Source organism: Sceloporus occidentalis, unplaced genomic scaffold, assembly GCF_023333645.1.
Source record: "Sceloporus occidentalis isolate IW3139 unplaced genomic scaffold, rSceOcc1.0.p SCAF_49, whole genome shotgun sequence".
NCBI classification, from domain to species: domain Eukaryota; kingdom Metazoa; phylum Chordata; class Lepidosauria; order Squamata; family Phrynosomatidae; genus Sceloporus; species Sceloporus occidentalis.
This window is the reverse complement of record NW_028317029.1, coordinates 2354045-2377856: the sequence shown is the minus strand read 5'-3', so window position 1 is coordinate 2377856 and position 23812 is coordinate 2354045. Positions and strand designations below refer to the sequence as shown.

General features: G+C 38.5%; 1 protein-coding gene across 1 annotated transcript in view; it reads right to left on the bottom strand.

Annotated features, from left to right (window-relative positions):
* The window catches only part of LOC149288903 (cytoplasmic dynein 2 heavy chain 1-like), a 140725-nt gene that overhangs the window by 15201 nt on the left and 101712 nt on the right, over nt 1-23812 (bottom strand). Inside the window, exons 83-85 of the mRNA XM_089491172.1 lie at nt 23512-23628; nt 16275-16484; nt 14483-14572 (exon numbers count right to left, since the gene is read on the bottom strand). Of these exons, the coding sequence (XP_089347298.1) occupies nt 14483-14572; nt 16275-16484; nt 23512-23628 (417 nt within the window). The remainder of the gene's footprint in view (nt 1-14482; nt 14573-16274; nt 16485-23511; nt 23629-23812) is intronic.

Sequence of the window (23812 nt, the reverse complement as noted above, 5' to 3'; positions counted from 1 at the left end):
AACATAGCACTAGACTAAGGTGTGCAATAAAACCTCAGGGGGTGGTTACAATTAAAATCCAATGGTGCCAATGATCAAACCAGTGATATATTAGTAAATAACCCACAGAAGGAAATCAGGACAACATACCTCACTCACATTATAAGAAGCCCATTCACATAAATATGATGATCCTTACTAATGTCTCCTTCCCAGACCCTAACCATGCTACATTTGGAAATTTTACCTCATAATAGACTTACTCAATTAATGGTTCTGTCCCATCTACTTTACCAAATTAATTTACCAAATAATAGACTTGTATTACTAAATTCTTGCATTCTTGATACTTGCAGTATCCCTGTCTCCTCTGAGGTAGTTTATCTTTACCTCTTCCGAGGGGGTGGCTCCGTGAGGGGCTGCGGTAGCCACACAAAATGGTGTTGCTTGCTACACAAGGGGGATTGGCTGGCCATGGATAGGGGTGGGGCTGGCCATGGATAGGGGTGGGGCTAGCCCCACATAGCATTCAAAAGGATGGGAGACTGACTCTAGCATCCAGGGAAGCAGCACTTCCTCCAAAGATTCCGGGTCAATCAGGAGGGTTCCCAGGTATGCATGTTCCTTAATGGCAGCATAGTGCAAATATACAAATGCAGAGGGTATACTTTATATTATAGGAGGGTATACTGTATATTGTACAGTCGCAGACACCTAATAAACTTAACGTGTATTTCTGTAAAGTACACTAAAAACGACAAGTAACATTTTGGCCTCACACCAAGGCTTTGCATGTATGTTGGCGGTGTAAATTAAAACAATGATGTGAACGTTCTACAAACAAGTAATGCGTGAAACAATTTTATTAGTGTACCACTTAAAAGCTTCTGAATATTAAACTCTTCTCCACAGGTCAGTGAAGAAAGAAATACAATCCTAGTTAAAATGCACTCTTTCCTCCGCTGAGCATTACATAAATCAAAACTGTTGGTTAATCCAACCCTAACAGCTGGACTGAATATATAGTGTCAGAGATAAATGGATGGTTTAGACCCACAATTAAATCGTTTTAAATATTATTTCAAGGACAGACAAGCTGAAAGAACTGGTCCATCATTCTTACATTTCATTTTCAGTTCCCACTCTCTTTATGGCAAAAAGCCTATATTTAGTGTAACCATCTTTCCCAATGAAATTTGCTGATTGTTAGCCATGAAGACTAGTGTTACTATGCCGTAAAGTAACTGACACCCATGAAAGCTTATCATTATGACTATATCCAAGGAATTATTTCTTATCTACGGAATTACCGTCATCAAATATTCTGCAAGTCATCAACCTAAAGGTGAAGAAATAATAAACACCAAGTAGTGAATCAAAGGTAAGTGAAAATTTAGATTGAGTTACTTCCGCGGTACCGCAGCAGCCCAGACAACACTCCTCTCAGTGTTCAACAGAAAAAGACACAGATATAGGGGCGCATGTACATGTAGGGAAGAAAAATAAAAAATAATAGTGCAATATATCAAGTAAATAATAATAAAGTGTAAATGTGTAGCGAATGCACTCACAAAATACAGATGGTATACAGGCTCTTCAAGGTAAAATATTCTTTATTTCTTCTATTTCTAAAATGGATATAAAAGAGAAAAAGCCAATGGTGCAGAATCCTCCTGTTGTGATATAAGGAATTTGGAATACACTTACAGGATAGTAGATTTTGCCAGGCACTTCAGCTAATAAAAGTCCGGAGATTGTAGTAAAAGGTCCAAAAGCACACTGCTTATGTTGAATAATTTTCAAGAAATAAAGAATATTTTACCTTGAAGAGCCTGTATACCATCCAGGGCCGGCCCAAGGCAAAATGCCGCCTGGGGCGAATTTTAAAATGCCGCCCCCCCCCCCCTTATCTACCCTTCCTCTCCCTCCGTCCCTGCCGCCCCCCCCCCATTATCTACCCTTCCGGCACTCAGCATTACAAGCCGGCACCGAGACCGAACAGGAAGACTCGCCGCAGAGGAGAGAGAGAGGGGCGCCAAGCGGGTACCGACAGCTTGGTAAGCGAAAACCACTTGGCGCCCCTTTCTCTCTTTCGCTTTTTAAAAAAAAAAAAAAAAGGGCTTGGGGCGGCAAAGTGCCGCCCCTTCAAAAGTGCCGCCTGGAGCGGTTGCCCCACTCGGCTCCATTGTCGGGCCGGCCCTGATACCATCTGTATTTTGTGAGTGCATTCACTACACATTTACACTTTATTATTATTTACTTGATATATTGCACTATTATTATTTTTTATTTTTTTTTCTTCCCTACATGTACATGCGCCCCTATATCTGAGTCATCAACCTAAACAATATTATTGTGCAGACTGTAAAAGACGCTGAATTCTTCTGTTTGTGAGACATCACCACTAACAAGTGTAAGTAAACATGTGACGTTACACGGCTGGGTGGTTCTGGAGAAAGAGAAGATGTCCCCACCAGTATGCTAACAACCCTTCCTTAGGAGCCCAAAGAGAACAAATAGCCTTCACATGCCCGAGGTCCAAAACAAACCAAGCCTTCCTCTCAATTTTAAATACTTGAAATACTTGTTTTCTTGAAAGAAAGAAGCTGTAACACCCATTGTGTTATCCTTTCTGCCCATTACCCCCAAATGCATGTACCCATTTCCCCACCATCAGCTATGTGTTATAGTTACCTCTATTGCTGGCTTGCAGAATGTCATGGGCGCTTTCCTGCCACTGATTGGCTATTCAAAGCAGCCAATCAGTGCCAAGAATTGCCAGACAATGTCGGAGGAAAGCTGCAGTTTGCACCTCAGATAAGTGCTCTTTCTTTAAAGAGGGTGCCAGAGACACCATACTGTGCCTCTAAAGATGAACTGGAGAATAAAAAGCATCTATATGTTGTGCTAGCATTTTAATGCACAGTTTTTTGTGTTTTTTTTTTTTAGATTTGCAGTCTGATGAGATAACCTGCCATGTGAGCTGACGTTGTTTGCATTACCTGACCTCTACTTATCAACTCGATGAATACTTTCAATATTTTGACATATTTCTAGCATATTTTAATTGTTGACAAAAGAAAAGAATGGGATGAGACAGATGTGTTGCTTTTCTGTTCCCTTAATTCCAAAACAGTTTTTAAAATATGAAACCATAACATACATACCGTATTTAGTTTTCCTCTGAAACTATTTGACGGCAGATAAGAACCATTCAGTCCATCTAGTCTGGCCATTTTTCCAGACCTTAATCAGTCCTTGGTATTGTCTTAGGTTCATGCATGCTTAACCTCTACCACTTCGGCTAGAAGTCTGTACCACTTATCTACCATCCTCTCATTAAAATAAAAGTGATTATAGTAATGCTAGATGGCAGTTCATCTCACTAGACTAAAAGATAGGGCCCCAAAACCACAGGGTCACTCCAGGTCCACTATACACAGGCCCAAGGGTCCGGAGCCCCTGGTGACATTTCCGGTTATGATGTCACAGCCCAAGACTTCCCAACTCCTATAAAATGCTTAGAGGCTAAATTATTCTCCAGTATAAAATAACCGATACCAATATTTCAGTAATGGTTACTTGAGGTTTGACTGATCTTCGACCGGTCTCTGTTAATATGTTTATTAATAAAAAAAGAATACAATTGAAAGCCTGTAGCTTTGTAACATACCTTTGAAAGACCATATGTCAGAAGAAAAGGTTTTCTTCTAATTAAACCACAGACTAAATCTGACATATTGAAGGTCACACTTCAAAACAAGGAACACGCCAGAGAATACTGATTACCTAAAGCACAAAAAAAGAAATGCGGATCCTGTGTATGAAATAATTACATCTAGTGTTCACATTTTGCCTTGTAGTTCTTTCTTGTGCTTTTAAGAAATGTTCTCTTCTCGCTATACAAATGTGTATATATGTTTAATATTCATTTGTCTGTGTTAGTAAATACATCATGCTTAAAGGACTACGTGAGTACATGTGACGACGAAGAAAAATACAGATCCTTATAGCTGGACTATTCCTACACCAAGAGTAGCAAACAAAAAGGTGGGGGAAAGGAGGATAAATAAGATCAGTGCAGAAAATGCACCCTACGCTTCTTTTCCCCAAAGTGAAACGGGTCATTGGCGAAAGGCATTTCAACGTGCCGAGACAGCCTGCATCATATGACTAGGCACACTCAGAGCCTGGGGCATACAGCAGCCACGGCTGACAGGTCTCGTGCTACAGCCGTTGGGGTGGTCACATTACCATGGGTTTATTGCCCCATTGGGCTCATCGGTGTGATGCTGCTCAACAGGCCAGTTGGAGAGAAGAAAGATCTGCTATGTAGCTGGCCCGCTAAGGAGGAATTACGTCCCAGCACTAAGCAAAGGAAGAGAAAAGAACGTCAGGTAGATCCTAATAGGAGGCTGGGAACACTGCAGCTTCCCAGCGGTATAATACACCCATATTCAGCCACACACTGCCCACCACCATCCTGCTTAAGGTTTTTTTTTGTCATTTTTTTCGGTGACTTCAAAATCTCGATCGGTATATTTGACTTTGTAGAGAACTACATTGACCACTTATTATTACATTTAAATGTCTTAAATTACCAGAATCAGTTGAAAATGTAAATAAATCTTCGGACAAAAAACTCTACAGTGATCCCAACAATCATATGTTATGAGACCACATTTAATAATCAGCAAGTCCGCCCACTCCCTAAAATGCCACAAATTTCATATTTCAAACCACTATACAAAAAATCATTTTAAGTTTTGTGTTCATTCTTTCAGAAATTCGTAAATCCAAAAATTGTAAATCTACTGTATATCTTGATCAGCTTTAAAAAAATAATAAAAAATACAGTGCAAAATTTCAGGAAAAAGCACACATAATTTGGCAAACCTAAAAAACTATATTTCTTCAAGATTCTTCATGGAAAGGTTACATGGCATGTGCTTATTTGTACTAAACTATGTGCATTGAGGGTCGCGAGTACATAAGGAACTATGTATATACTTGCTGTGTTTGACGTTGGGACATCTTAGCCTATTTGTGTCACTAGAGGAACCAAATGTCTGAATGGATAGGAACATGTATACCGTCTAGAACAGCATATGTCACAAATGTCTGTCTTTAGGTAAGACAGTCCCAGGTTTTGAACTCCCAAATTCCTGTGGTCCTCTTCTGTACCCTAATGCCAGAGCAAAGTCACAAGTCACTAAAGCCTCAACCCCTAGCCATGCACCGAATCACACCAGATAAAACCAGTGTCCCTCTTTGGGTATTTTAAATATTGGTTGTTATGTATCTACTGAGAAAGTTTATTAACAAGATCAGATAAGATCTAGAACACAGATGGACAAAATATAGCTCTCCAGATGCTTAAGCAGCCAACAAAAAAATCAGCTCTTGTTTGCTTGGGGATCATGGGAGTTGTAGTTCTTGATCTGTAAAATTGGTTGGAATCTGTATTTTGAAGCAATTTATTGGGGGGAAAAAAGATCCTTAATCTAGGTTATTCAACTGTTATCACTTTAAATCTATTTAATCCAAAAGAAGGAAATCCAAAGTTTCCATTCCCTTCAATATGTGGTTTTTTTTTTTCCCTAGTGTTTATTCAGACCGAAGATCTGATATAGCGGAGGTTAAAGCTAAATAAATAAACCGACAAAAATATAGCAAGCTGCAAAGGTCAGTAGGTGTTCAGAGCTGAACCATTGTACTAACGCGGTCAAAGGGATCCTTTGTTAAATTATTTTTTCTTTCTCTATGAACCTTTATATATATATATATATATATTATATATATTATATATATACGTAACCTTGTTAAAATGTTTTACAATAGAAAGTTGGCGTGTTTGTAGACAGAACTGTGCTGCGCTTTATATCACAGGTAGAAAATGGTACTCTTTCATAAACACATATTTTTGTCTCCTTAGCCGTTCGAACTAACACAGCATGCAATTTTTTCAACCTAAAGTCATCCAACCACAGGATTCGCGATGAATGTACTAGACGATGGCTTGACACAGTAACTTCTACAAAAAAAGTGATTCGATCTTCCAGTACGTCTTAAAGAATTGTCAAAAATAAGACATTAAAACAGCAGGAACAGTCATTTATGTTTGTTATATCAACGCTAATAACCATTTTAGAAATGCTTCACAAATAGAAACAAGTTTTTAAACGTAGTCGTCGTAGTTTTGTCTTATTGTTGGATGGCAATCTTTATCAAGAGTTTTGCGCATCAGGACCTATTGCATAAGGATCCAAAATGAATGTTGACCTGGCGTTTAACACCTTAATGACAAAGCCCGTACATGTACGGGCTCAAAATGCATTGTTTTCAATGGGTTTAGGGACCGCCCATTGTCCGTAAGGGGTTAAAAAAATATTACATGAAAGCGCAGCACAGAAAAGGATATATTAACAATTTAGACGAATTGCCGTAGATTAAAGACGTAGTACTAGCTGATGTGCCCGCCGGTAAAATGACACTGTGCCCCACCCAACGTTCATCATAGTATCTATTCAAATACACGTGGAGACGCTCTGTGTTTGTTCTCCCCACGGTGGTAGTGCATGAGGTGCAGCGACTGGAGGACCAGCGGGAGAGGTGGTGAACGTCGGTGGGCCTCGGCCGCTGTACAGAACATATGGACTACACGGACAGATGGGAGGAGGATGCCGGGAGTATCCAGGTCTTTGATACATCACGGCTCTGAGTCTGTAAGGCTATGACATCAGCATTACAAACAGTGGTGACACAGGCTTTATTTACATATACAGTATATATATATATATATATATATATATATATATATATAAATAAACATACACATTATATACACACACTTATACATATCACAAACAAAGCTTTACTGTTGACAGGTCTTCTGTAATTGCGAAATCTTTTTAATGATTATTCTAAGGAAAATCAATATTTTGAGATGAAAGCTTGCTGTGTGGGCAGCAAAATATATTTCTAACGACTGCCTTGCAAAACATTATTTTAGAACTTATTTATAGTAAATTGAGGGGGGGGGGGGTAACCAACAAAATCACCAAACCATATGTGGAACACTCTGGTCTGTCGGTCTGGCATGACGCAATGATTTCCATAAACGCTGATTGACCTCCAAAAACATGTGGTTAGTAAATAAATACTTGGCGCTCCCTTATTGAAATATGGCCAGGAAAAAGTAAATTATATTTAAATCCAAAGTGTTACGAAGAATTAGACAGATTAAAAAAATATTATGATTTTCTTTACCGCAGGCTTTTATATTGTGAGTTATTGAATGCAGATCTAGCAGTCTTATGGAATGCTTTGGAATATCCGGTTATTTCAAATATTTTCGGAACGTTTTGTTAAACTTTGTTACCTTTCACCTACCTTTCAATTTATTTTTCTGATTTATATAATTGATCCGTAGAATATATCATGATCCATTTGAGACGCTCAAGATAACTCTTAACATCTGATTTCTGGCATGTGCTACAGGTAATTTTCACCGTTCATTGGGTGAGAATGGTCAGGGTTGTCTATGCACCAATCGAGTGGTCTATGTATGTACTAACCGCTAAATCTACTGGTGATTTACTGAAAATGCTTCCTTCACCCAGAAGATGTAACCGTAGTCCAGTTGATCAATCAAATTCACGAGAATTAAATAACTCAGGGAGACATCCTATCAACCAAGATGCTTATTGCTTAGATGCCATCGTCTAATAAGGATTGCCCAATTTAATGTTTGTCAGCTTTGTCATTGCTAGGTTTTTGCACTAGACACTGTGGCAATCACTCCTTGGTTGGTTCGTGCTCATGCTGTCGTGTGTATATAAAAAGCCTGGGAAAAAAAACAATAATAAATCATGTCACCTATGGGAAGGACGTATCCTGTACGCTTTTCCAGGGACTGATAACGAATGCTATCTCCCCACATCTCAAGGCTATTCTAAAGTTGCCCTACCTGCCTCACAAAGGCCGTCTTGCTCTCTTCAGAGTACATTGGAAGGCTGATCCCAAGACCTGGAACATGACCACAGACAGGACCAGGACCAGGGCCAGCGCCACAGGCAAAGCCAGGGCCAGCGCAATGGGCAAGACTAGGGGCTGAGCTATGGGCAGGACCAGGGGCAGCACAATGGGCATGACCTGGGGCAGCACAATGGGCATGACCTGGGGCAGCACAATGGGCATGACCTGGGGCAGCACAATGGGCAGGACCAGGAGCATACGCCTTACAACGTGGTGAAGTCTGTGCTATTATTTCCAATATGATATATTAGTAAAGAATGTGGGATGCTTATGGAACATTTAATCATATTACAATACAGATGATGTTAGATCATTGAGATTGGGGGTACGATTCCAGAGAGTTCCCAGGTCACTAACCACCTGGGACCAACAATAGTCCTGGCTAATACTTAGATCTTCTACATCTCCAGCACTGTATCTACACTCCGACATGTGGCCCAGATTGACTCCAAATTAAATAAAAACTTAATCTATTTTAGGGACCTGAAGGATTGCACAAAATAACCAATTGCAAGAAATATTCAGAACTCGGCTGTATTTGTTTAGATGTATAAAGTATGTAGATTTAATGCCAAGCTGTTTTGTCTTCTGAAACAATTTATTTGCTGCCTAAGAATATTTCTTGCATTATGCCGCAAGAATTTATTAGCGACTTTAAAAAATGTTCTTCCGTGAAATAATGTGAACAGATGCCATGCTGACTCTTTTGAATAATAGGAAACATTTTTAAACAGACCGCAAATATCAAAAAGAACATTTTTTACTCAGTCACACTAAACTCAATGAAACTCAAAAGTCGTACACTTAAACCTCAGTTATATTATATAGTTTGGAATTTAAATGTTTTTTGATAATTTCATGATCTGTCTTTCTTTCCATCAAGTAAATATGCATTTAAGTTATATAAAATGTTGCGTTAGATTCGATCCATTTAGTCTGCTTTTTCCTGATGTAAGGACTCAAAGAATAAGTCTGTCCTTGTTGCAGTCTCATACGTCAGGACAGCTTTATGGCTATCCCATGCACTGTTTAAGCCTCCACCACTGCTGGGAGACTGTTCCATTCATCTACTACCCTCTCCGTAAAGTAGAACTTCCTTATGCTACATCTAAGTATCTGACTCTCCAGTTTTAGATGACCTTTTGTTCTAACATTCCTCATTCTTTCAAATAAGATTGCCTCTTGTACTTTATTCATATTGAGAAGTATTAACTAATATATATATATATTATTTTTTGCACCTGCTCCTGAATACTTTATTATTTATTAGGTTTGTAAATCTATATTAATACAATACCCTGAGCTTTTTATTTGTTATCATGGAAATTCCTATGCTAACTAAACAGAGGATGGTTTTGATTTAACATACGCACAGAATCAATGGCATAGTAAACCCAGATTTATCAGCCTGCAAGGAATTTAAGACAAACCGAGTCCTCTGAAATGTAGCTGTTTAGTTGCCTCTGTAATTAAGGATGGCAGATTGTTATATATGGTTTTGCGGTAGAGGTTCTGCTGTTCCAACACTTTCTCATCTTCACTAAAGGACCATGAGATATGATAGAAAATGTGCATGAAACACTCAGATGCTGTTTTGGGGGGAAATCAGAGGTGAAAAATATAAATATGAATAACTTAAATGGACACTCAAGCCATCATATACACTTTAATGCATATGATAGATCCTTGGACTCTTTACACCCTCTTTTCTGTTTGGTAAATTGCAAAGGGTGATTCTGCTAAATCCCACCAAACAAATTTGCCCTTTTACCCACCCAATTTAAATGCCCTGCAGGAGATGCATTCAGCTGAATGCATGTGATGTGTTCTCCTCCAGTCCGCTCGAGCGCTGGCTCTGCTAAACACTGCAGCGAGGGGTCTGTTTAGACCCCAGTAAGCATGTGTGACGTCTTCCCATTGACTTCAATAAGAGCAAATTTTTGTCATCAATTGGCTGCTTAAGCTGCCAATCAGCGACAGGACATGCTGCCAGTGATTTCATTGGAAGTACTTAGCGTCACCGAGTAAGAGCTTCCAACAAACGGCAAGAAATTTCAGATCCTACAGAAGCAAGGCAGAGTATGAAGTGTGGTTCAGGTGTGTGTTTTATTCAAGCACTCACAGAGGGTTAGGGTTACTCTTCTATAGTAAGAGTGTCATGGACATTAAACTGACCCTTTAAAAAGTCCAGATTTACAGTATGTCCTTTTGGTCCACTTTTGCAGGCAGTAGAGATTGTGGGCCAGTAGATGTGGTCCCCAGTATATGTTCTTTAAAAAACCTGCAGCCAAGATTTTATTTTTTTACCGATACGATCGACCTTTGGCCTTTTTTAGTATTCACAGATCTGTATTACACGTGTTGTATCAAATACGAGTCATTAACAAAATGTAATTTGGATCAAAAAAATAATTACATATTTATTGCTACAACATTAAGAGAGTATTGGGTAACTAATACAGTCTGCGATAAATCGATAATCTCACTTTCCCGGTTAATTCGAGGAGAACGGAGAAGACTGTATTCTGTGCACTTAAAATTGGTAGAAATAAACCAATAACAAAAACCCGCCACAGCGAATAAATATGGCCTTCTCTTAGTTTGAAAAGAAGTGCATAGCCTAAAATAAATAAAAAGTATATATACACATATATAAATACTAGTATATAACAGACTAACAGGGGATTCCAAATAACCATTACAGAATAGAAACAGCTAATTACAAGGAAACATGCACTCAATACCCTTTCCAATGGTTTGGAAGGTTTTAGAATTCCTTTATCTTATTATCTATACAGCAGCCTTCGATGGACCCTCTTTTAAATCTGGCCCACTTTCTATGCCTAAATGGCAATTAATCTGTGTTTTGTGCTTCACTTAGTCCATTTTGACGTTGAACCATACTTTTCGATCTGTTCTACCAATACCACTGCCTTATCAAATCAGAAAACCACATCAAAGAGTAGCCCTAAAATAACCACTAACATCCAAATACACAGAAGCTCATCCAGTATATAATCAGTCTCAAAGGAGAAACACTAACATATAACCCAAATAGCAAACAGACCAAGTAAATCTTATTGGCTTAAGGTGTCACAAGAAGCTCTTACATGTAATATCCAACCAAAGTGTCACTTGTAGAAGGGCTCAGGGAGCACTCATCAGATACCACGTGCAATTGTATGGTTAAGCACTAGGGAGTCCCTGATTCTTACAATGAAGGTCCAACAAAGAAAATTCCCAAGACCAGCGTTAGAACCTTACGTTTTCTTCTTTGTTGACCCAATAAAAGGTATCATTTCCAATCAAAGATTCTTGGGCTACATCCATTTTCCTAATTAAGTAACTTGGACAATCATCCTGTAGAATATAATGGAAACAAGCGGCACATTTCATCATTAATAAACCTGGGCTGTTATACTTGTATCTCCGGCATCAATTCAGCTTGTTACAAATAAGTACTAAGAACACATTTAGCATTAGGCTTAAACGTCATGAGGTTTTGCAGTCACTTTAAGGCCTATTCACATGTAAATATGATTCTGTACAATACGGGCATAGCTTTTTCTTATGCCTGTTTGTAACCATTATTAATTAATAGAATATTGCCAATCCAGTATAGTTAATAGCCATTTCTGGATTGTCTCACACACACAAAAAAACAAGATTTCACATGAACTATTGCATAAAAGTCAGAGGTGGAAAGATACTTATTTTAAATGGAAACGTCCATAATGTTTATTACAAATATCAGTTTAAAACATTTTTTTTTAACCTTACACTTTTAATAAAAAACTAGCATAGTCTTTGAATAATGTAATGTTTTCAGACAGCTGCATATTATTCATTTGTATCTGCTCCAGCTCTGTTACTGAAGGCCAATCTACTAGACCAGGGGCGTCCAACCTGCGGCCCTCCAGCTGCTGCAGGACTACATCTCCCAAAATGCTCTTTCAGCTAAGGGGCTGGCTGAGGAGGATGGGAGATGTAGTCCTGCAGCAGCTGGAGGGCCGCAAGTTGGACGCCCCTGTACTAGACCAACACTCTGACCCTTATTATACTGCCCACAGTAAATAATAGAATGCTTTGTCTTAACTTATCCACACACTCTGACTAATGGATGTCGGTGGAGTAACAGACTTTATTAGAATTACCATAAAGAATCAGCTCAGTGTGGTGAATGTGCAAGCAAAGTCAATCAAACTATCACATGACTGACAACAATGGCCGCCTCCACGCCTGCTGATAAAGGAACTTAATTAAATAAAAATCAAATGAAAGCAGGTTTTTTGTTTTGTTATCAGTGCTAACCCGTACTGTAAACGACGCTGTATTTTATGCTCAAGAAGCTCATGGTTTCACCACACTAGCCAACTCTGACATGTCTCGATAAGATTTTTGTTGCTCTAGAGACTCGGTCCAATTGTACTGATTAATTTCTGGAGTCTGAAATCTATTTCATGCCTCAAAATGACTGTATCCAATTTAATGATTGTAATAAGTGACCCCTGTCATACTTGAAATAAGAATATCATTAACTTCCTTCAGCTGCCTAATCACCACTTTCGAGAGCTCTGTGAAGGCATCTTTGTGTAAATGCCACTCCATTTGTTTAAATTCCACTCCACTTTAAAATATCAAATGAACTCTTTTTTTTTTAATTAAAAATTACATATTCTGTAAAACTACATATCAACAGCAACAAAGGGTTCTTTCTTTCTTTGATGAGCATAATTATGGAATTATGGAGAGATAAATAATGGGGTACAAAGAGCCCATAGGATTTGTAATGGGGCACATGGAACCTCAAGAAACCACAGGCCCTGGGTTTGAAAATCACCCTGGGTTCCTCTGAATTCACCAAACAGCTTGTGAGTGCCATCTTTGTCCCCAAACAGGTTGTCAGTGCCCCTTAACAACTTGTCTGTGCCATCTTTGGCGACACCGTTCACCTCTGTGCAGATTGATCCAGCATGCAGTGCATGCGATGTCGCTTCCTTCATGCTGGATCAGTCAGACACGGCGTGATCTCGAGTAAATTGAAGTGGCGGGCACGGTCGCAGTTGTGAGCCCTACGGCGGATTGTTATGCCTCTGTTTCTCTTTTTGTGTGACTTTGATGATACAAATCCTAACAAAGAAAATTGGTGGGCACAATATAAAGAAAAAAGGAAAGGTGGTGGACAAGCCCATAAAAGTTTTAGTAGGAAGGGAAGTGTACCCAGCTGGTGGCCACATGATGGTCAATTTTAATTCCCAGACTGTGCCTGATTTTGAGCTGGTCGATAAGTATTTTTTATGGTGAATAAAAACAAATACAAATTGGAATTTAAAAAAACCAAACACTAATAAATAAAAAATTCAATTAAGAAAATAAGAAAAAAAAGCTTCTTTCCTGTCCTAAAGTGTTAGGATTTTTATTAAACTGCTAGATATAATCATTTATTAAAAGCGTAATGTTTTTATCTGAAGCGTATGGTGCGTTAGGTTTGGGGTAATGTTATTTAAATCCTACTTGTTTCTTCATTCTCTGTATTTTTTTGTTCGGATGCAATAATAATATTTCCAAATGTCATACATTGGGCACTACCCTCTGCTTTAATACAATAACATTTGCTTTGGGCATTGTGACCACTTCTTCCATCACAAGCAACATGTAATGCAGATTATACTGACAATGTCCTATTCTAATTCCCCAGAATCTAATACAACAGAAAGAACAGGGATGAATAAACAATGATGTTGTTGCTGATTTGGTTTCTTTTTATCGGAATAAATAAGTAAAATAAATGTTTCCATTTACATTCTTTAGATTGAAGTTTTTCACAGAATGGTCTCAAAAGGTCATGATTACCATTGCTGTTGTATTTTTGGTGGTCAAAGTATTCATAGTGATGTGAGGGGTATAAGGACCGTTGGGCTCCAGAGCTCTGTTGGTGCTTTAACCGTTTCCAATAAGCAATTAATATAATTCCTATCGGTCATTTATTTATTATACATTTACTGTAAGCCAGTATGACATACCCCTGACTGATCAGTGCCAAAATGCTCTCAATTAAAATCAGGCTACAAAGTTAAGGTGTCTCCCTTGTATTTTCTGGAGGACGCTCAATTTAGCATATATATCGGTAGATAAATTAACCCTTTTTTCACGCTTCTTTATTGATGGTCCAATGGTGGCCAGTAGACAACAGCATGAGAAGCACAAATATAAAATCAGATAAATTATGTGAAAGCATAACTGACCATAACCGTGAATCACAATGGAGATAATATGCCAATGATAAATGTACGGTATCTATAGGAGTTCCCATTTTTTTCTGCTTCCATAACAGATTTAAAGCTATAATTTTGAGAAAAAACCTCAATGCTTTTGTATTCTTGGTAGGAACCCCATTTAGTTTCATTTTTCTCATTCTATTCTTAAATCTGTTTTTGCATACTTAGCTAGTAAATTTTTTTTGTACCTGAATCGCCACGGCTCGAGTGACCAATCCTCTAAGATACTGTAAGGGATCTTCAGGGCCTTCCCATTTGTTTTGCCAGGCAAGAGGGCACTAAGAAAACATAAAACAAGTGGCAGGTTTACATGCGTTGCTTTTATAGATCAATTCTCAACAAACCAAAGCAAAACAGATTTGGTTTACATTTTAGACATAGTTTTGATGGCAAAAATCACCAATAAAGGCCTGGAGTTATAAAGCACAATGGAGTTGAGAGCGTTTAGAGGAGGGTTACTACAACACTAAATGGTGTGCAGGATAAAGAACTGTCAGAAGAGACTCGGGGAGGAAAGAATGGAGAGGGGGGAGATGCGATGGAAACGTTTTAACTACTTAAAAGAGGTCGTTTATTTCAAAGGAGGAAAACTGTTAGAACAAAAGGCCGTGACCTAAAACTAGAGGGTCAGAGGCTTAGATGTAATATAAGGATGTTTTAATTTAATGAGAAAGCAGATAAATGGAACAGCCCCCCAGCAGAAGTAGAAGAGGTTAATAGAGTGACTTTTAACATACATGGGATAGGCATACGGCTCCTGAATCAAGACATGACCATGGACTGATTAAGAACTTCGTTTCTACATCAAGAATAATGGGCAGACTAGACGGGCCGAATGGTTCTTATCTGGCTTCAAATTCTGTATTTTTATATAAAAAGTGCTATTTTTGTTATAATTCGCTACCTCACAGTGATCTTTCTGCACTGAAGTAAAAAGGCCAAAATAGACCAAAAAACTCCTTAAAACCCGAGGATGTGATATTCAATCCCAGACGCTTGATATTACAGCCTTGGTTGTTTTGCATCAGCAGGAACATCTTTTAGAGTTAAAGGGACAGCTTTGCGAGGGCTTAATGTTCTGTTCCCGGTCTTTAAGGAGTTAAAATGTTTTTGGGGGGGCAAAGAGCTAAATGACTGTATAGCAACTGTTCTAGGAACCATTGTGATACTCACAGCTAAGGTGACTAAGTCTCACCCAGCGACTGCACTGGGTTAAGTTACAAAGAAGGGTCTTAAAAAATATATATTACCATGGTGTACAGGGAAAAGAAGTAAAACTCGCTGGAACCGGCACTACAGCCTGGGAAGAGAGGATGACATTTAGGTCTTTGAGATGCTGCTATGTTCAATAAAGTAAAATATCTTGGAGATGGAGTTGAGGTCTATTGCATTTTATTGCAACCACATATAGTTCAGTTTGCCAGCCTACAAACATCATAGATCACATCAACAGTAACCGCATTAGAAACCTAATAAAGATGCCTAAGCAGAGTATGAAGAAGCACAAGTGACTCCTAAAGAGAAACAGAGCAAAGATAATGGCAATATCCATCTTCACCGCGTTACGCACCTCCCAGGAAAACAACGTGTCAGTCTGCAGGGTGTTAAAGGCACAACACAGAAACAGATAATGTCATGAATTAGAAAGACGAGGTAAGGAACGGTATATCGCCGGGCTGCAGAAGATACAGTAGCTCTACCTGGATCAACCATGGACATTATTGTTGAAACCATTCTCGGAAATTACATAAAACTTGCTTTATTCATAATATTGCCAGGAAAAAGTTCATTTTCATGCGACACAAAAGCAACCCCTCATTTATTTGTTGGTTGCCATAAAAAGCTGATAAATCTCAGTTTGGTTCAAGAACTTTCACTATATGCCTATGCCGTGCATGTTTATTGTTTATAATGCACCCAAACCTCAGGAATTCTTCATCATAAAACAGAAATGCTTACAATAGGAAGCAAGGAGCTCACCTTCTGATCCAATAAGGCGCTGGCCAATTTGTGCACTTCAGATGTCAGCAGCGAAGTCCCCCGGATCACTTTACTGAGAGCGGCCAATGACTGATGAATGCTCTGGACTAGGCGAATGGCATTAAACTGTTCGAGGATGATGAATGAGAGAATGGGGGACCCGTGCCGTTCCGTCGGTGGGGACACCTTCTGATGGATCAAGTTGGAATTCTGCAAAAAGAAAAAGTGAAATATTTATTTTGCTTTTGTTGTCACGGTCGCCAAAGATCCTTATTTTATAAAAACATTCAGACAAGATTTGAAGACAAAAGAAAAAAATGACAATATTTAGAACAGAAGGCATTTTGAAAGGCAGTCTTATGAGTTTAGAAGAATCAAATTTGTTTAAATAATATGTTGCATGGCTCGAGGTCTCTTGATCTTAATAATACCAACACAAACACGCGCACACACACACACACACAAACATGTGTGAAAAAGAATTCAAAGAGAGTGTACTTTCTATGATTTTACATATCAGGACATTATAACAATCGTCTGTCCCTTAACAGGTCTAAAAATTAGGTAAATGCAAACTGAGATGAACCACCACACATGACATATTACGCTGTGTCATGATTTATTCGACACAAATAAAGCTCTAATTTCTGGAGCCTGCAGTTCCCCAGGAAAGTTACAGCTACAGTCACCTATGAGCTTTGTACAAAAGAGTACAACTCAAGAGTATGACTGGCCTTGATAAAAAGTTGTTTGAAATATTGTCCTCTTTATTGACATGTTAGGGCACGCCAGTTCTTTGGTGCAATCGTTTTTTTTGCCAATTTTGTTATATTCATGGCATGTATGCCTATCTAATATACACCATATGGACAAAAGTATTGGGACACCTGAATGTTACACCAACAGGGAACAGTAGAGTGTTTGCGAGGTCACCCAAAGGTGTCTGATGGGGTTGAGATCTTTACGGACTGTGGGAATAGTCTGTCACATTGGGTGGGGTTTAATGTAAGGTCCAAACATGTTGCACTCTGATTGTTCCCGTTCACTCTCAGTGTGTCTCATGACTACAAATGGTTTCTTGATTTTTCTTAAATTATTATTATTATTAAGAGAACGATCCTGTAGGCTACAGAGACCCTCTAATGGACTTAATAGCTAACCATCCGGAGAAGTCTACAGACAAAACTCCCAGTTTCCCCCCATATCTTCCTCCGCTGGACAATGTAATTCAAGGTAAGTTGTGAATATTTGTATTTATTATATTTGTAACCTGTTTGTTAATTTATTAACCTCTGCCTGTGAAATCCAACCGCTTTATAAAGCTCTACATGCGTGCAGGCAAAATAATGCCATACGTCTCAAACAGATGAGTCTGTCACCCATGGGAAGACATCCATGTGTTGTCAAGGACACTTAACTCAGTAGAAAAAAAAAAGAAGTCAATATTTTAAAGTGTAAGAATAACAATGGCGTCACCTGGTGGTAGCCTCCCTGATCACCACAAATAATGGTCTGGTCCAAACGATTGGGATACTCTACACATCTTTATTGTTCCATTAACACATTTTAAACTACAGAATATCAACAATCTTAAAACGACCCTCTTTACAAATTATAGACCAGCCATAAAATAACATAAGGAGAGTCAATGCTGACTCGCAATACTGAGAGAGGGCAACGTGCAGAAGAGGAATGGCACAATTCAGTTCAGGCCAATGCCAAGTGACCATGTAATACAGCAGCCCAACTGCAGCCTAAAGGCCTTTGAACTCCAGACACTTTGGTGGCTGTAAGTGGAATTGCAATTAAAATGCACAGAAAATCACCAGGTATTGCTCCAAAACCACAGAGAAGACCTTCTGAACAGCCATACTCTGGCTAACATGACAAGACGCTCAAACCACTGATGCACTCGGTCCCTGTAATGCAGTAATAAGCCTGCAACCTACAGATGCAGAATTAAGTTGAGGGAGCCATCGGTGACTTTCCTTTTTTTTTAATTGCTAAAAGAATCTCTCTATGAAAAAGCGCTCCTGTTTAAACTTGGAAGATTTCAGCCATTGTAGCTTGAGCACATATTCAAGAGGGGTATATATATTTTACTTTATGCCACATGCAAAGGGTTCTTTTCATCCCAGTCCTTGTCTTCACTAAGTTTTGGCACTGGATGAGTTTTAAAATTAAAGAAATGGAAAGAAAGCCCTACCGCACCTTTGTCTAGTTTCAAATAAATAAAGGGGTAGGTGTCAGAAATGCTGACGTGCTTATTGAGCGTGGACTCATAGCTGCTTGTTGCTTTATAGTGCAGTTCTCCATACAAGATTCTACCAGTCGAAACCTTGGGATTTTGGGACCCGTCATACTTTTTCTTAATATTGGTATTAAAGATGGCTCAAAATAATTGCTTTTTTAAATTATATATGTAATTATATATAAAGTCTTGATGGAAAAAAAAAAGTTCCATGGACTGGCTGGAGTTCAGTGACATTACCAAGCTGAGAAAAGTTCTATTTATATCATAAATCAATTTTTGTCACAGCAGAGTTTGCTTGTAAGTAGAAAAAAAGAAAAGGTCACTGAAAAGGATGGGTGGAAATGGATTATATTTTATATGTCCCAAGGGACTGCATCTTTGGGACCGGTAACACACACTGCCGATACAAAGCAAGACCATTTCATAAACTGGCCGCTCCACCCCTTTGTTTTTGAAGCGGATTGGGTCAAGAACAGGGCAGAGGCAATCCTAGCCCAATTATACAGCATGAACAGCAGGTTACAAGAAAGTATTTTATTTACAGATGTAAGACAAATTTGCCATTGATGACAGTGCCTCGGTAGCTACATTGGCCAGCTATTCAATGTTTTTCGGTGCAACCACATAGACTGCCTCCAGCTTTCTGCAACCACCAGTGGTCCACTTCAACGCGATCCTCAGAATGAAGTAGCATGAACGTCGGTGCAGGAAGGAACAGTTTCTGACCTAGAACTTTAGGTTTCAATTACCTTAAGGTCAAGGGTGTCAGACTCTATGCTTCAACCAGACTAGGATTTTGAAGATATCCCAGTCTGCATCCTTGCAGCACAATCAGAATGGGTGAAATGTATTAAATCACATGTGCTCAAAGCAAGGATTTATCAAAATGATGGTCAATGTGTGACCCTTGAGGTCCAGATCTTCACATCCACGATGTGCTTCTAATTAAGCTTAGTGATAATTTCTTTGTGTACCAGTAGCCACAGTGTATGCATAAAATGTCTTCAAACTTCTTTGGGACCAGCGCAGCCATATCAATTTCTGTGTTACATTTAAGCTATAAATATGAATTGTATTTCTTGATGATGGCATAGTGTAGGGAGATAGTAATTAGAGTCCAACACCATTGGGAAACATGGTGTGTAAGCACAAAACACTGGAGAACCGCTGTTCTAAAACATCCAATTTTGCTAATGTAGAATCCTCTCCAGCCTTAAGCTGAAAATTATAACGTGATTAAATAATCACATAATTGTGTATTTCACACTGAAAATATCTCATAAAACCATATTATTATTCCACTCGTGGTGCATAAAATATAATCACGATGATGAATAAAGTACAAAAAATACCATAAATATTTGACAATAAATCATGCATATTTTTTCCAGTTTCTCATTTTTGTTTTAATTTGGTAAATCTAGTGCAAAATGTTTATCTGTTCTCACAAATCAATGTATGGAGTCACAATAGACTATTGTTCATCTCTCATTAAACATTGCTGGAATAAATATGTTCTGTCGTTTATTATTCCTTAAATTCATAAATAAAATTCTAGGGTTATTCAGTTGTTTGTTTTTTTTTAGATGAATAAGTGCTTTAGGGGCCAAACTGCAGTTATTGGCATCGCTAAGTAGGGTTCCCAGAAACGTCAATAAAGAACACAATAAAGACTGTTCTCATCTAATATTTGTAGGCACTGAACATATCCAAAGCCGAAACACGCAATAAGCATTCCAATCAGCTGACCAATTCGATTCTCAAACTGACTGCTATAGCCTGTGAGCTCATGAATAAATGAGACAAGGCATGTTTTACTTATCTCCTGAATTAGGCATGGACTGGCCATGCGCAATGGTCGCTCCCTGTATTGCGCTTGTGTGGCCGATCACTTCTCCTGGAAGGCTGTTCTACTTATCTACCACCCCTTTCAATAAAGGACAATGGCCTCACCTTGATAACTCTTACAGACGATTACTATGCTATAGCAGCCATTGCGGATTAAACAGTGGTCCTGGTGCAAAGTTTAGAAAAGGGTCTTATCACCATATCAATCAACAGAATTGACCTTGTCATTGGAATACTCCATTAGTTTCTATGGAAATAAGACCAATTGGATGGAACTTTGCTTTCAAATTTGATACAAAACCTCTATCGTTTAAGCATCTGCCCGCTTTAACAATAAAACGCACAACAAAGAAACCTATGAAAGCAATAAACTCAAACCCAATACACAGGATATATATCGTTTAGGGCAAAAATCGTATTTCTGCATACGACAAACCTCTGAGTCTGTCTTCACTATCACACCTTCTTAGAAATGGCTTATTGAAGCTCTTCTCTTCTGCTCTTTGCTTTCTGCTTAAATCAATACCTCCTCCATAAAGATCCCCCGCGGAGAATTGATTTTCTCCTCTGGGACTCCATCACAGTGATTTGAATTTTATATTAAATGTGTAACATCTGCGCGAGCTATGGCTGCAGAGACCCCCTTACTGTCAATCCATCCAATAATTGCATCATAGGGATTTTGGCTTGACGCAGTTTGTGGGGCATGTCTTAACAACGTGGTGAAGTCTGACAACTAAAGATACTACAGGACGTACAGCTTGGTAATGAACTGGCATTAAAACTACTTTGGCTATTTCTTTTTAGAAGGACTACTCCATTTACAGCCATGTGCTACTTTTAGAAGAATACAAATAGAAGAATACAAATGGCAGCATCTCTTTGGTGCTTCATGTTTGTTAGTCTGTTCACTAAAGGAGGCTTTGGAGGAGAGCTGTGGTTTCAGCTCCCTCACTTTACTATTCATTATGAAGGCTCAACATTGGAAAGTTTCTCCAGCAAGAAGGGCTGAACTAGCCCTGTATAATGTATAATTCAATTGGTGAGAAGATTTTCATGATTTAACTATACATTACACAGGTCCAGCCAAGCTCTTCCTGCAGAAGGTCACCAAATGTGAGGGTTGGACCTTCATAATGTAAAGTGGTTACGGACCAAAACCACAACTCTCCCTCTAGTGAATTAAGCATAGAGAAAAACACTTTGCTGATTATACACTACATTGCCTTAGTTATCCGTCTTTAGATACAATTTGAATATAAAACATCCACTGTCATAATTTTATTATTTATCATTAGCCTAAAAATATACAACAAAAATGCATTCTTAAAAAGCAATCTTCAATAAGGCTTTTGTTTTTTTTCAAACTAAATATTTCAGACCAGGATAATCCAAAGTGGAAATAAGTAGCTGAGAAAGATGCTCTACTTGACCTTGACTTCTGCTTGTGAAATCTGTTTACTTCCGCAGATTATTTATCCCAGCTAAAAAAAAAAAAAAAAAAAGTAGAGAAGAAAAAAAGGAACCGGCACACTGGGATGTTTTAGTGCTGGAGAATGTTATCATTGGTGCTGTGATTAATCCTAAAGAGACTTTCAATTACTTACTGACAGGTGGGAAGGGTCCAACACCCTCTACGGGATAATGCTGAAAATGTTAATGATTCTGTTTGCCCTTATCCTTACAGCTTCGACGCGGCACCTTCCAAACGCCAACATATTTGTTGGGTAAATTCAGCCAGGGCTTAGTTTGGGCTAAAAACAATTGGTTTCGACGAATGGGAGCCATGTATCACAAATCAATAAGAAATTAAAAGTAATACAGGAATCCAATGTTAAATGATGCAAAGAACACCGATGCCATGTTAACATTTTATTGAGTGAGGGCTGTATGTAATTAAGGGCGTGGTAATGCTTAAGAAAATTAATACCCCCCCCCAAAAAAAACAAACATGGGATTAATCATTGGAACTTCCTTAAAGTGGCCAATGGGGGGCATTGAAAGATTCACAGGAAAACATTTGATGGCGTGTAACATAATAACTAAGGCAGCTTCTAGGAAGTACAAATTACACGCTACCCTTTAAATTGGCGTTTAAGCAAGGAAGGAGACCTAATTATCAATGAAAACCACCAAACAGTCCAACAATTATCTGCCTAATTTTTAATTTTCTGGTTATTTAATCTCCCGGTTTATGTTTCTTCAAAACAGGAATAATGAACACCAGACAGGAATAGTGCGCTTCTCGAGGACTGTTCAGTTCCACGATGCAATATATGCTGTTCGCAAACCCAATATTTCCCTATATGTCTAATTGCATGTCTACCACAATACTTTTAGAGGGCTGTGTTATAAAGCTATTGAAGAATTGCATTTTATTCTTCGTGTGATCGCTATTTCTACTATGCAGACTTCTGCAGCAGTCCGGATGTAAGGAAACCGTCTACAGCGTGTAGTCACGCTAATTTTACTCATGTCATGCCTTAACCCTCTGAGAAAATGTAGTTGGAAATTAGTAAGACTACAGTTATGAACGCCAATAATAAAGTATAGCAGACTAGATCAGGCTATGAATTTGTTTTCCGACCCTGCAATACGATCAATGAACTTTCTGTGTGTAGTGACCTCCAAGGACCCCCTCCGTATACTTTAGAAAACACATATTGTTTATTTAGAAAATTGCCAGACTTTCTACAATTTTTTATCTTAGAGATAAAACATTTGTAATGGGCCTATTTTTCATATCCAGTATAGCGTCTTCAAGTGTGTGTGTGTCTGTGTTAAAGAGTGTGTGTGTGTGTGTGTGTGTGCGTGTTCAAGAGTGTGTGTGTGTCTGTGTGTTCGTGTGTGTATATGTTCTTCAAGTGTGTGTATGTGTTCTTCAATAGTGTGTGTGTTCATGTGTTCTTCAAGTGTGTGTGTGTTTGTATGTGTGTTCAAGAGTGTGTGTCTTCATGTGTTCTTCAAGTGTGTGTGTGTGTGTCTCTCTCAGTACCGAATTAGGAAGAACCTGGAGTCATTTTATGAATAAATTATAAAAAGTAAAGCTCAACATTTTTGAGAAAGTTGCCTTTTCATTAACTGCTTAGAATATTCAATGGGAACGTATAACTTAGTATAGTTTATTAAGCTGACCTGATTCAGTTTCTTCCACAGATTAAGGACGGGAGATAATTCATTAGACCACAATTCTCGGTCAAATTTGGAGCCTGCGGTCAGAGACCTGCTAAGAATCCGCAGCTGGGAAATAACCTAAAATACAAAAAGTAGAGAGATTATAAGTATGTTGGGTTTTAACAAAGCAGCTACAAACAGTTAATTCCCTAAACCCATCAAAGCCAACGCTGGAAGCAACTCATTGCCCCCTTTTTGCAATTCAAGGAATCGAACAAGAAAGTAACCGACTTACATAGACACAGATAATAAAAAGTGAAAA